Here is a 14,180-nt window from a genome sequence, read left to right on the forward strand (position 1 = left end):
TCCACTTTGGAAGGAATAATAGTAAACCGGACTATTATTTAAATGGTGAAAAATTACAACATGCTACTGTGCAGAGGGACCGGGGGGTCCTTGTGCATGAATTGCAAAAACTCAGTCTGCAGGTGCAACAGGTGATCAAGAAGGCAAATGGAATGTTGGCCTTTATCGTGAGAGGGATGGAGTATAAAAGCAGGGAGGTCTTACTGCAATTGTACAAGGTACTGGTGACACCGCAACTAGAGTACTGTGTGCAATTTTGGTCCCCTTATTTGCGAAAGGATATATTGGCTTTGGAGGGAGTACAGGGAAGGTTCACCAGGTTGATACCGGAGATGAGGGGGTTAGCTTATGAGGAGAGATTGAGTGCATTGGGCCTGTACTCGTTGGAGTTTAGAAGGCTGAGGGGAGATCTTATTGTGACATATGATAATGAAGGGCTAGACAGGGTAGAAGCAGAGAGAGTATTTCCATTTAGAAAGGAAACAAGAACTAGAGGGCACAGTCTCAAAATAAGGGGGAGTCAATTTAGAACAAAGTTGAGGAGGAACTTCTTCTCCCAGAGGGTAGTGAATCTTTGGAATTCTCTGCCCATTGAAGCAGTGGAGGCTAACTCGTTAAATATGTTTAAATCATAGGTAGATACTTTTCTGACCAATAAGGGAATTAAAGGTTATGGGGAGCAGGCGGGTAAGTGGAACTGAACCACTAAAAGATCAGCCATGATCTTATTGAATGGTGGGGCAGGCTCGAGGGGCTAGATGGCCTACTCCTGCTCCTATTTCTTATCTTCTTATGTAACCACCTGCCAGTCCTGTTCATGCTTGTATCAAAAGGATAAGGAATAAAATAAAACATCTAGGGGAACTTCACAGTAACTTCATTGCAGTGTTAATATAAACCTTACTTGTGACCAATAAATAAACTTTAAAGAAAGTTCTGAAGTGAATTGACTAGTTCTTTGAAAAGATTTGCAGGGCCAGGGAGAAAGAATGGAGGAGTGGATAATTGGATAGTTCTTAGAGCTGGTCTTCTTGCTGAACTTCTTCTGTGCTGAGAGATTTTATGATTATAAAAAAATACTCTTTTTTTGTCACAGCTGCATTTCAAAACTTCTGAATGATGAAATCAATTTAATAAAAGCCCTCAAATAATGCCTTCAATATCCTGCACATTTTAACATCACCTTTTTCAAAATCATCTTTCACATTGATTGAACCCATGAAGGCAAGACTACAAGAGTCCCTAAATCTTTTACAAATCTAAACTCTGTAATTTTCTTCTAAAATAGAATATGTAATGAAATAGTTTCAACCTGTTTCCTAAGCAAGCCTCTAGCGGGCCTGCTCGCCAATCCTTGGCACAGGCTCAACACACCTGGGTCCCTGAAGATAATGGATATGTGGTTGTAGAGACAAGCAGAGAAAATTGAGAGCATTTCAGGTTAACCACAAATATGTATGCTCTGTGCCAGATAACTCTCATGTGTCAATAACTTTTCATATGTAATACTAGAGGCCCACTGCCAAAGACTAAAGTGTAATAATGAATGGCCCTTAAGTCTGGACTGCCCTTCATTCCTAACTAAAACATGGAGCGTAGAAGCAAAGAAAGCCATGGGGGGTGCTGCTGGTGGTGAAGAATAAAATCAAATTAAACACGTTTTTTCCTAATAATGTGGAATAATTAATTTAATCTGGTGTGGGATGATTTTCTTTGCCAGATCTTCCATCTGTCCCACCTGCTCAGCTGTTCTCCTGGACCCAACTCTTGTTTCTACACTTCTCCATTCTCATCTCGTTTGCACCGTCATCACTTGTCACGTTCTTGCCTCGTTCCCTACCACAAACCTTTTCCTTGCTCTGAACTTTCTTAAAACTGTTGTTTATAACACCTTCTAATGAGAAATCTCACAATACCAGTTTAAAGTTGATCACATTTATTTGGAATCACGAATTTTCAGAGCGCTGTTCCTTCATCAGGTGAGGATTTGGAGGAGCGTTCTGAAAGCTCGGGATTTTAAATAAACCTGTTGGACTTTAACCTGTGTTATGGGACTTCTTACTGTACCCACGCCAGTCCAACGCTGGCATCCTCGCCTTATATCACCTAACATCATCAAGTTGAAACTTCAGATTTGTTTCATTCTCCACTGACGTGTTGAGTATTTACTGCAATTTCTGTAGCCCATTGGCCTCCTATGATTTTAAATATAATAGAAAGAACACTTCTGATCGTTATTTCTTTTGACAGTGGGAAATATCCTCCCCACTGTGTCTTGCACAGGACAGACAACACACACACACTACAGGTTAGATCACTGCACAGTCAGGGATAAGAATCCTGGCTGATTTTTTTCCCTTACCTAACCCCAGGAACACTCAATTGAAAAGTGCAGTCCCCACTCTCATCCCAGCAGTAAAAAAACTAACAGATCATTGAGAGAACTTGTGACCTTGATGCATGTGAATTTTGAAGTTTTCAGTCATTCATTTAGATCACTGTTCCTCAAACGGCATTTCTTTGTGCATGTTCTCAAACAATTGCATTGAGGAGGGGAAACAGTTGGATATAATATGACAGATTATAAGTCCACAGCGCAATTTGGGTCAAAATGAAAAGTAACCTTACCCGAAAGGGTGTGTTAATTCGACTGACAAGCGTATCTAGAATCGGCACTTTTTCATGTTCATGCAGCAGAATGAAGCTCAGAAAGGTCTGCAACAGCGCAGGCTCGGAGATGCTGCGGAGGAACAGATCCAGGTATGCTGTCGTAGTCATAACTTCTTCCACGGTCATCTGAAAGGAATAGAAATGTCACAACAACAATACAGAGAAAGAGAAATACAATGTTTGCAGTTACCTCTGAATTGGTGGTAATATACTCAATTCAATGGCACAAGACTTTGACAGTTAGTGTAAAATTTGCAACCCATCTCCCACGTCTCTCAACTTATATTTGCATAGAAATCACTGGGAATTAAAAAAGGCAAGATGCAAGGTGGGCCACTGATTCACTATCACATTTTTATTGTATACAAAGTCAAAACAGAACTCCAATGTGCACCCAAACCTTGGCCAACCAGGTGTCATTTCTAGCTCTCACAACTGAGGCAAGCTTTGCTGTTCAAAATATTCTTCTATCAAGTTCAACAAGTGTTACAAAATGAAGAATGTGAAAAAATATGGATGACCAAGAACAATTTATTGCACCACACTCACTATCTCAAAAAGGCAAGATGTATTTTGTATGTAGTTTTTGCCAAACAAAGTGGACCAGAGGAGAATTGTCTGTTTGTTACAAAAAGGCTTTTTTCCACCAAAAGGATATTGGGATTGCATGAACGGAGGTCTGACAGAGTTCTGGTGGTGACAAACCAGAAGGGACTGGAAACCAATGAAAAACACAAAATCTTCCAAAGTACTTATCTGTACAAGACGTTACATACCAGTTTCCCATCAACTTGAACATTAATTGAGGACATCTGCAAAGCAGTCAAACAACCCTGCAGCCTTTTGCCTTTTATGCTTACTTAACATGCAGTACAACATACTTTGAGTGAAACATAAAACTAGACTTTGAGTATCACTGAAAAAAAGAGACATGTCAAAGCTTTTAGTCTTGCAAGGACACACAACGCACCTGCTTCAGCTGAATATAAAAGGTAACAGCCATGCACTGGTACATTCCCTAGGGCAATGTCTTGACCAGAGACAAATGCTTGGTTTGAATTTAAACTGCCTGGCAATTAACTGTTGATTATCAGTTAACTGGTGTATTCCCCGTAGCAACACCTCTACCAACAAGAGGAAGCATTCTTTCAATATCCACCTGGTGGCATGGTGACACAGTGGAAGGGGGGCCTGGGTAAGATACTCTATCAGAGAGTCTGTACAGACTAAATGGGCTGAATGGCCTTCTTCTGCACTGTATGCATTCTATGATCCTGTCAAGATCCCTCAGAATCTTATGTTCCATTCAAGTCATCTCTTACTCTTCTAAATTCCAGCAGAAAGAAGCCCAGCCTGCCCAACCTTTCCTCATAAGGTCATAAACCTTCTATGCGTGCTTCCAAAGTATTTCCTTAAATAAGGAGTTAAAAACTGTACACGTTATTAATTCAGTTCTATCCCTAGCCAAGGTTAAAATACCAATGGACAAAGTCATAACATTTATACGTATATACCACCCTCAGGCTATAGATAAAACACCAAATGTAGAAAACTATAACACAGCACAATTAATCAGTACAAAGTCTGTCTGGAAACTTGCAGCAAATAACCTACTAACTTTATGAAGTGCAGGTGCCATGACAGGCACAAGGAATCCATTGTAGATATAGTTCACAAGTTGATTGCGTATCATGGGATGAGCCACCTAAACCAGAAGCACAGGTTTCAGGATGAGACAAAAGGTGAATTCACCCATGTACAACAGGCCATCTTTTAAGCTAAATAAAAACAGATGATACACCCTAAATCCCACAGCACAGGACACCACAAAAATCAGTAAGAGCTCAAGAGAAGATGAGATACATTCAGAAACGGATTTGGGTGATGATATTCTTGGATTTTAAATAGGGATTGCAAGAGAAAGGAACTCAACTATTTGCAATCTACATTAATGACTTGGGTGTAGTGACTGAAAGGAATTTAAATTCTGGCAAACTGCCAACGTAACACGCATATTTGAAAAGGGAGGCACAAAACAGGTATAGGCCAGTTATCTTAACTTCTGTCATTGGGAAAACGTTAGGAGGGTCCATTATAAAAGGTGTCATAGGAGAGCATTTGGAAATACATAATAAAATCAGTTAGCATGGCTTCATGAAGGGGAAATCACGTTTGACAAATTTATTAGAATTCTTTAAGATGGTAATGAGCAGGAGAGATTAAGGGAAATCAATAGATGCAACACACTTTGATTTTCAAAAAATGCTCGATAACATACCACATAAAAGGCTACTTAATGAGATAAGATCCCACAATGCTGAGGATAGTATATTAGCATGAACAGAGGATTTGGTAACTGATAAAAGACAGAGAGTAGGGATAAGAGAGATATTTTTAGGATGGCAACCTGAAAATGTGGAGTGTCACAAGAATCAGTGTTGGGGTCACAATTATTTATAGTATATACTAATGAGTTGGATAAGGGACATGAATGAACTATTACCATATGTGCAGATGACACAAAGTAAAGTTTTTAAAGTTTATTTATTGGTCACAAATAAGGTTTACATTAACACTGCAATGAAGTTACTGTGAAATTTCCCTAGTTGCCACACTCTGGCATCTGTTTGGGTCTTTGTACCTAACCAGCATGTCTTTCCGACTGTGGGAAGAAACCGGAGCATCCGAAGGAAGCCCACACAGAACGGGGAGAATGTACAAACTCTACACAGACAGTGACCCAAGCCAGAATTGAACCCAGGTCCCTGGCGGGAAGGTAAATGGTGAGGAAGACACAGTCTATAGAAGGATATAGACAGGTTAGGTGACTGGGGAAAAACTTAGAAAACAGTGAAGTTGTGCATTTTGGGAAGAAGAGTAAAGGAGCGGAATTTTATTTAAATGGAGAAAGACTGCAGAAAGCTGCAGCACAGAGGGGTTTGAGGGATCCCATGATTAAATCACAGAAAGCTAGCATGCAACTTCAGCACGTAATAGGGAAGGCAGATGGAAATTTGACCTTTATTTCAAAGGGAACAAAAACAGGGAAGTCTAGCTAAAACTACATAAGGCCACAGCTGAAACACTGAATGGCTTTAGTCCCCTTATTTAAGGAAAGATAGACTGTCCAGTTTAGGCAGGAGATAATCCAGAGAGAGTTTATTGGGTTATTCTGGGGTACAGAGGGATTTTCTTATGAAGAGAGGTTGAGTAAGTTGGTCTACATTCATTGGAGTTTCGAAGAATGGGAGGCAACCTTAATGAGACATATAGGATTCTCAGTGGGCTTGACAAGGTAGATACTAAGAGGTTGTTTCCCCTAGTGGGAGAGTCTAGAACCAGAGGGCACAATCTCAGAGTAAGTCATTGCCCATTAAAGACAGAGATGAGGAGGAATTCCTTCTCTCAGATGGTAGTGAATCTGTGAAATTATTTACCGAAGAGGGCTATAAAGGCTAGCTTAAGTATGTTCAAGGCTGAGACAGATTTTTAATCAGTAGGGCAATCAAGGGTTATGGGGATAAGGCAGGAAAGTAAAATTGAGGATTATATCTGATCAGTCACAATCTTGTTGAATGATGGAACATCTCAATGGACTGAATGGCCTACTTCTGCTCCTTCATCTTATGGTCTTGTGATTTAAGTTCATTTTTATGCAAAACTAATTGGTTTGAAATTCTTAGCAGACAAGGACAGATTCTGAAATGATTTGCTTCATCTGGCTCTCAGAGTTGTACTCGCTGAAATGCAAAATAGCTCTGATGTGATTCATTTACTGAAAAGAAAGTGTCTTGCATTCATCTCTCAGCTTTGTTTGAGCAATTTGAAACTCCTCACTGAGAAATTGGTATCCAAATAAATCACAATTAATAAATTCACATTCTCAACAAATCAGGTGGAAGAATCCTGAACTTGAGCCAATCGGATGCCCTAGATGTGAAACAGAAAGCACAGTGACTAGAGTCTGATTCGTATAAAAAGTCCACACACTCAGACTTCCCACAATGTTACACTCAAGTGAAATTGCTCATTTTAATCAGAGACTGTGGTAAAGTGTGATGTGGTGTCTAGAATATAACAATGAAAACGCAACAAGGAGCACACACTGTACGTAAGACCGTTAATATAATCCAACTACAAATTGTTCAATATAGGCTTGGAATTCATTTTTGAAATATTGACAAGGCTTTGTTAAACATTTCATGTTTCCAAAGGGGAGAGAGAGAAATTTAGGGGCCAAGTTGATTTTAGCCCCCACTCTGAGACTGGGTCAATATTGAGTACAATCCATGCTTCTAATATTTTCCTGAAAGAGAGTACTGAATTCTCCATCATCTTGTCCTGTAACAGCAGCTGAAGTTCAAACCATGTCACTTAAGATTTATACAATCATTGCAGAGGACATTATCCAAGCTGAAAATTAGAAAGACCGGTGTGCCCTCCACATTTTCAAGTCTTTACCTGTATCACTGCATTACAGAACTCCAGGGAGTTCATGAACTGTACCAGTGTAGGAATATGCATCCAGTCCTCTCGCTGCAGATAATGCCATTCATCAGACTTCACTTCCAGTTTCGTGGGCAATGAGGAGTAGAGACCACTCAGCCCTGTAGCTAGCACCTGCAGGTTACAGAATAGCGAGAAAGAAAGAAACCAAAACACTGAAATCAAAAACAAAACCCACTAAAATGTTATCCTTAACAAAAGATAATACAAGTATTGAGTCAAGAGGAAAATACTGCAGATGCTGGAAATCAGAAATAATACAGAAAAGCTTGAAAAGCTCAGCAGACTAGGCAGCATCCATGGAGAGAGAAATGGAGTTAAAAATCAACAACTTTGCATCAGAAAAAGTGAACTATTAACTCAGTCAACTTTCCCCCTCAAAATTCTTACTAAATTGTGAAAAGTTGATACTTTCTTGGATCACCATATTACATAACACAGTATCCAAGATCTCCCAATTTCCAGCTTAATTTTTCTCTATTGCTTCACAGGATATGGGTGTCACTGGCAAGAGCAACATTTGTTGCCAACCCTAATTGCCCATGAACTTAGCGGCTTGTTAGGTCATTTCAGAGGGCAGTTAAGAGTTGCATTGCTGTGGGCTTGGAGTCATATATAGGCCAAGCTGGATAAAAGCAGCAGATTTTCTTCTCTAAAGGACATTAGTGAACCAAATAGGTTTGTAACAAATTTTACTCCATTCTTAAAGTTACAGGCTAATGTGTAGATTGGACAGGACAAGCCCTTAATCATTGAAATATCAAAACTAGAAGCAGAGTAGGCCATTCAGCCCTTCAAGCCTACTCTACCATTCATTCAGATCATGGCTGATCATTAAATTCAAATTTTCCTCTCACTCTTCTAAGCTGCAGTGAATATAATTCTAATCGACTTGGTCTTTCCTCATATGACAGACCTGCCATCCCAGCAATCAGCCTGGTAAACCTTCACTGTATTCTCTCTATAGCAAGGACATCCTTCCTCAAATAAGGAAACCAAAACTACACACAATACTCCAGGTGTGGTCTCACCAACAACCTATACAATTGCAGCAAAATATCCCTATCCCTATACTCAAATTGTCTCACTATGAAGACCAATATACCATTTGCCTTCTTCACTGCCTGCTGTACCTACACGTTTACTTTCAGAGACTGATACACAAGGACTCCAAGGTAGTATCCACCTCCCTCAAGTAATAATCTGTTTTTTTTATTGTTATCAAAGTGAATAACCTCACATTTATCCACATTATACGGTATCTGCCATGCAGGTGCCCACTCACTCAGCCCGTCCAAATCATGCCGAAGCATCTCTGCATCCTCCTCACAGCTCACCCTCCCACCCATCTGCAAATTTGGAGATAATTCATTCAGTTCCCTCTTCAAAATCATTAATATATTAATGTGAACAGTTGGGGTCCTAGCACAGATCCCTGTGGAGCCCCAGTAGTCATTCACTGCCATTCAGAAAAAGACCCATTTATGCCAATCCATCTCCCTGCTTGCTCCTTAACCAATTCAAATTGAATCCAATTCACAGTACCCATAAGAGAGATAAACAAGATCAAAGCTGACAAGATTAGGCATTGCACCCAATCTGGAGCTTGATTTTAGCCAAAAGGCTGAGATACAACAATTGATGATAATTTCCTGGACATTAGTGAAACTAGCTTTCAATTTTAGATGCTTTAATTGAATTTACCAGCTTATGTCCTTAGAGCATTAGCCTGGGTCTCTGGATTAGAATCCAGATATTCACACACCACCAACTCCACAATTTGTTTAAACACAAAGGACTGTACTCAATTCTCAATAGGGTTGTCAACTATGGCTTGACATATCCCTGAAGGCTTTATCACATGACACATGATTCTGTGAAAAATGAACAGTTTTCAAATATTATTGCATTTATCTAATCAAGACCTTTAGTTTAGTGTCATCACACCCACAGAAGTATAATCTGCAAAGGTTCACAAAAAAGTGGGGGGGGGGGGGGGGGGGGGGGGCAGGCAGAAGAAAATAGAAAAAAGCAAATTTGAATCCATTGGTCATGAGCAGAATAAAACTCTTCAAAAAAAAAATCAGCAGTTATGCAATATCCGTCCTACACATGCAGTTCCAACTACCCTTTGGTTAGCTTCCGTCTTGCCTAAAGAAGGGATTGGTTTTTAAATGAATTGAGGGAGAAATTGGACCAAGTTGTGTCCCTTTTCTGTTTTAACATGAGCACAAGGGCTATATTTGGGGGCCAGAATCCAAAGGCTCAGACAATATTGGGTCTGGCTGTCTTTTTTTTTAGGAGCCTGGGGCAAACACCTTTTACCCTTGGGACCAAACATCTCTTTTAAGAGCCCTCCAGAAAAGTGGGCTCCCCTGAGCAAACCAGGCACTGGGCCTGTAGCAGTCAACTCTTATAGTACGGAAATGATCAGCATGAAAAAGCTATTTCTTTAAAAAATTGGATATGGAAGGAGGAGGAGCACTCCTTCCGACTCCACAGCAACCCAAGGGCCACTATAGGCACAATGGTGCTGCTTCATGCCTTTACCCTCAAACATATGATCATACTACCTCTCTCCATACCCCTCAGACACACGATAATACTGCCTCATTCTATTCCCTTAGACACACACCAACACATTAAAGAAGGCAGCTGCATCCACACACATTGCCCACACCTGGACTCAACATGAGCAAGGATGATCTCTTGAAATTTTAAAACGAAACCTAAAAATTAATTTCAGGTTGTTCCCAGTCTAGATTCTTCTAGTGCAGGCTGTGTGTGTACCATCTAGTTCAGATCCACAAAATAGAACAAACCAATTCATCTCCCATTATGTTTTAACATTTTTAAATGATAGGTTGTGACTGCCAAAAGTACCATAAATTTTAAAAAATAAATTTCTATTAAATAAAGAAATTCAACCTAAAGAACTTTTGTCCATAATTGGTAACAAAATAAAATGTACCAAAAGCAACAGCATTTGTGTAATTATGTAGTATTTACATCAATTAGCTTCACATCTGCACGTAAAGAAAAAACATTAAAGAAACGTTTTCAAATGTTCACCTCATCTTCACCAATTAACTTGGAGCAGGTGAATTTAGCTAAGAAAATACTGGCAGGAGTAACTGCCACACAGTCCTTCTGAAGACAAAGTTCCAGCTTCAACTGAGAATAATGTTCTTTGTGTTGTGTGATGCTGCCACCATCCTTAACAGGATAGACCTGGACAGATTTAGCAGCTGAAAACTGGCAATCCATGAGGCACTGTGGGCCATCAGCATCAAATTGTATTTCACCAGAGTCTGTAACCTCATGGTCTGGAAAACACCTCATTCTCAACCATTACCACCTAGCCAGGTTCAACCTTGTTCAATGAAGAGTGCAGGAGGACCGGCCCAGGGCAGCGCTAGGTGCACCTAAAAAATGAGAATACCAAGCTGGTGTGCACAACAAATCCACTATGCATGCTGAACAGTGGAAGTAGCATGCTATAGACAGAGACCCCATAGCCAGTGAATTAGATCAAAGCTCGAGAGTCCAGTCAGACCCAGTCACAAACTGTCAAACAACTAAATCAGAAGAGGCAGCTCTATAAATATCCCTAAACATTCATCATAAAAGACCAGGGGTAGAATTTTAAGGATGGTGAGTGATCAACGCTCACCATGCTGAGAATCAGCATTGTGGAAGCCCATTGCCATCTAACACTCACTTGAGTGTTCACTCACAGTGGGCGGACGTCCAGTTACCCTTGGAAATCCCACCCATGACAGCAGTCAGCCAATCTGATTGCCAACAGCTTCTCTAACCCTGCCAGTCCCAGTGCTGCAGCGGTCAGAAGCAGTGCTGCAGCATTCTGCTAGGAACTAAATCCTGAGACCATTGGAAAAGTAAGTTTTGGGGTCCAGCTGGGTCAGGAGAAAAGGGGATGGGGGGGGGGGGGAGTAGAGGGGCAGACGGGTGGGGGGGGGGTGGTGGTGTAGAGTGGTGGACCGGGCTTGGGGGACGCTGTGATTGCGGCATCCGGGAGTAGGTCTGGGGGAGAGAGTCCTGGAACTTCAATATCTCAGAGCAGAGGACACCCCATCTCTGGAGGGAGCCTTCAGAGTGAGGAACTGCACTCCACACCCCACTTCACCCAAGATGGGGAAATTTTTTTTTTAAATACCTTTCCCACCCCATCCACACCTGCTCCCATCAATCTAAAAATTGAGACTGGATGGGAAAAGGGCTTAAAGTTGCCAACAAGGAGCCCCTTAACAGGTGGGTTACCCACCTGAGGCCCTGCCCACCCAAGTGCAAAATTACATCTGGGTTTGGGCAGACAGACATCTAGGGAGAAGTGTCCTCCATTCAATTTTACACACCCCTCCCCCACCACCCACCACCCACCATCATATCAGAACCCACCGGGGGTGTGGGGGGGATTGTGGGGGAATGTAAAATTCTGCTCAAGCGCTTTGGTGTTTTCACTAATCTTCAGCCAGAAGGTCAAGTGGATGATCCATCTCGGCCTCCTCCTCAGGTTCCTGCTATCAGGGATGTCAGTCTTCAATCGATTCAATTCACTCCATGTGAAACTAAAAAATTACTAAGTGCACTGAATACAAAAAAGGCCATGGACCTCACTCAACGTCATTGCAATTGTAGTACTGAAGACTTGTGCTCCAGAACCAGCCACAACCCAAGCCAAGCTGTTCCACTGTACTGTATTTACCCAACAAAATTGGAAAAGTGCCCAGATATAAATGTCCTGGCAACAAAAAATGTGGCAAATCCATTCTGGCCAATTACTGCCTCGTTCCTCTCCTCTCAATCATCACCAAAGTTATGCGAAGTCTCATCAGCAGTTCTGACAAGCAGCACCTACTCAGCAATAACCTGCTCACTAATGTTCAGTTTGGGTCCATTAGGACCATTGGACTCCAGATTTAATTATAAACTTGCGCTCAACATGGAAAAAAGAGCTGAATTCCAAGGGGAGGTGAGAGTGACTTCCCCTCATATCAAAGCTGTATTTGATTAAGAGACCCTCATCAAGCAGCCCTTGCAAAATTGAAGTCGATGGGAATCAGGGAGAAATTCTGCACTGGCTGGAATCATACTGGCATGATGAATGATGATTGTGGTTATTGAGGGCCACAGGACATTGCTGTAGGAGTTCCTCAGGGTAGTATTCTAGGCCCCACTATCTTCAGCTACTTAATCAATTTCCTTTCTGTCAACCTAAGGATAGAAGTGGGGTTGTTGACTGATGATTGCATAATGTTTAAATCTATTCACACCTCAAATAACGATGCAGTTTCTGCCCATCTGCAACAAGACCTGAACAACTTTCAGGCTTGGGCTGCTTGCTATGCACAGATTGAATGCTGTGTTTCCTATCCCACATCACAAATATTGACAACACTTCAAAAGTATTTCAATAGATGTAAAGTGCTTTGAGATGTCCAGTGGCCTTTAAAAGCACTATATAAATCTAAAGTATTCTTTGATAGGTGGCGTGTTACATTCACACCACACAAGCACCAGACAATGACAATTTCCAACGAAAGAGAATCTAACTCCCTCTGACATTCAGTGGCATTACCATCACTGAAACCCCCACCATCAACATCTTGGGGGAGGCAACCACCAGAAAAGTAACTGGAGCATCCACATAAATAGCGCAGCTACAAGAGGTCACAGACTGGGTATTCTGTAGCAAATCTCCTGGCTTTCCAAAGCCTTTCCATCATCTACAAAGTACAAGTCACATGTGAAATAGAACACTCTCCATTTGCCTGGATAAGTGCACCTTCATCAACACTCAAGGTGTTCGATACTATTGAGAACATAGCAACCATTCAACACCCCTCCGCCACCAGCACATCATGGCAGCAAAATACGCTATAGCACATTGCTGAGGCTGCTTTGACAGCACCTTCCATGACCTCTACCAACTTGAAGAACCAGGGTTGCAGATACATGGAAAAACTACCAGCTGCCAATTCCCAACCAAACTGCACAATTCTGACTCTGAACTTTATTGCTGTTCCTTCACTGTCACTGCATCAAAACCCTGGACTTTCCTTGACAGCAGCACTGTGGCTGTACCCATACCAATGGTCTGTTCAAGATGGAAGTTCACCACCTACCAAAGGCAATAAATGTTGGCCTTGCCCACATCTCATGTGTGAATACAATATCCACAAAACTGAACATGACCCCACCCCAATCTACTTAATTGCCTTTGAGAATTTCCATAAACTATGTCCATTTACTGCCTTCAAACAGATTCTTAAAATTAGGTTTTAGTTTTAGATACAGGGACACTTACATCTTGTAAAAGATTTTTAATTCATTTTCATGAATTAAACTTGATTACTGATCATTAATGTAACTCTCAAACAATTTGGCAATGTTTTTATAAGTAATTTTTAGGAGTTCAAATTTTGGCTGTTCACGGGTGGTGGAGCAGACACGAATGAAAAGCGTTTTATGATGAGCTAATTTCAGCAGTACAAATTAAACTGCACCAGGCTGCAATCAAATATATAACAGAATATTTCAAAGCTAACAAACTCTGAGAAAGGTGATGTTCTGTAATGATGCATGGCAGATTTTACACTGATTGATGTGCATAAAAGCTTGGGCAGAACCTTGAAGACATTTCTCAAAACTAGCTCAATATTGAAAGTGGAACCAAAGATATGGATGCATTAGTATATCGTTCAAGCACCATCCATAATATTCTCAGAATATTGACCAGTTATTCTCTCTCTCTCTCAATTCTAAGTTCAATCCCATAAGCCTCATTATTTACACCTTCCAGCCGTTTATCACTTCACTTGGCAGTTTCAAAGGAGACATTAAGCTACGAGTCTCCAACTGCCATTTTTGTGCCTCTCAGTCTCTGTTCTTCTTTTATTTTTTTTCTGTCCCAAGACGAAGTTTTTCTGCTACTTAGATTCTACAAAATATAATCCATAGAGCTGAATGCGGTATTTGCTTTT

The 14,180-nt window shown here is 41.0% G+C and overlaps 1 protein-coding gene across 7 annotated transcripts in view; it reads right to left on the reverse strand.

Moving 5' to 3' along the window:
- Positions 1 to 14,180, reverse strand: part of fhip1aa (FHF complex subunit HOOK interacting protein 1Aa) — a 154,399-nt gene that overhangs the window by 63,600 nt on the left and 76,619 nt on the right. For all 7 annotated transcript variants that reach the window (XM_080192885.1, XM_080192847.1, XM_080192857.1 and 4 more), the window contains 3 exons: positions 7,132 to 7,290; positions 4,289 to 4,375; positions 2,629 to 2,796 (listed from right to left, as the gene is read on the reverse strand). In XM_080192885.1, coding sequence (XP_080049011.1) covers positions 2,629 to 2,796; positions 4,289 to 4,375; positions 7,132 to 7,290 — 414 coding nt within the window. The remainder of the gene's footprint in view (positions 1 to 2,628; positions 2,797 to 4,288; positions 4,376 to 7,131; positions 7,291 to 14,180) is intronic.

The sequence above is a fragment of the Carcharhinus amblyrhynchos genome, chromosome 1 (genome assembly GCF_965287045.1).
Source record: "Carcharhinus amblyrhynchos chromosome 1, sCarAmb.v2.hapA, whole genome shotgun sequence".
NCBI classification, from domain to species: domain Eukaryota; kingdom Metazoa; phylum Chordata; class Chondrichthyes; order Carcharhiniformes; family Carcharhinidae; genus Carcharhinus; species Carcharhinus amblyrhynchos.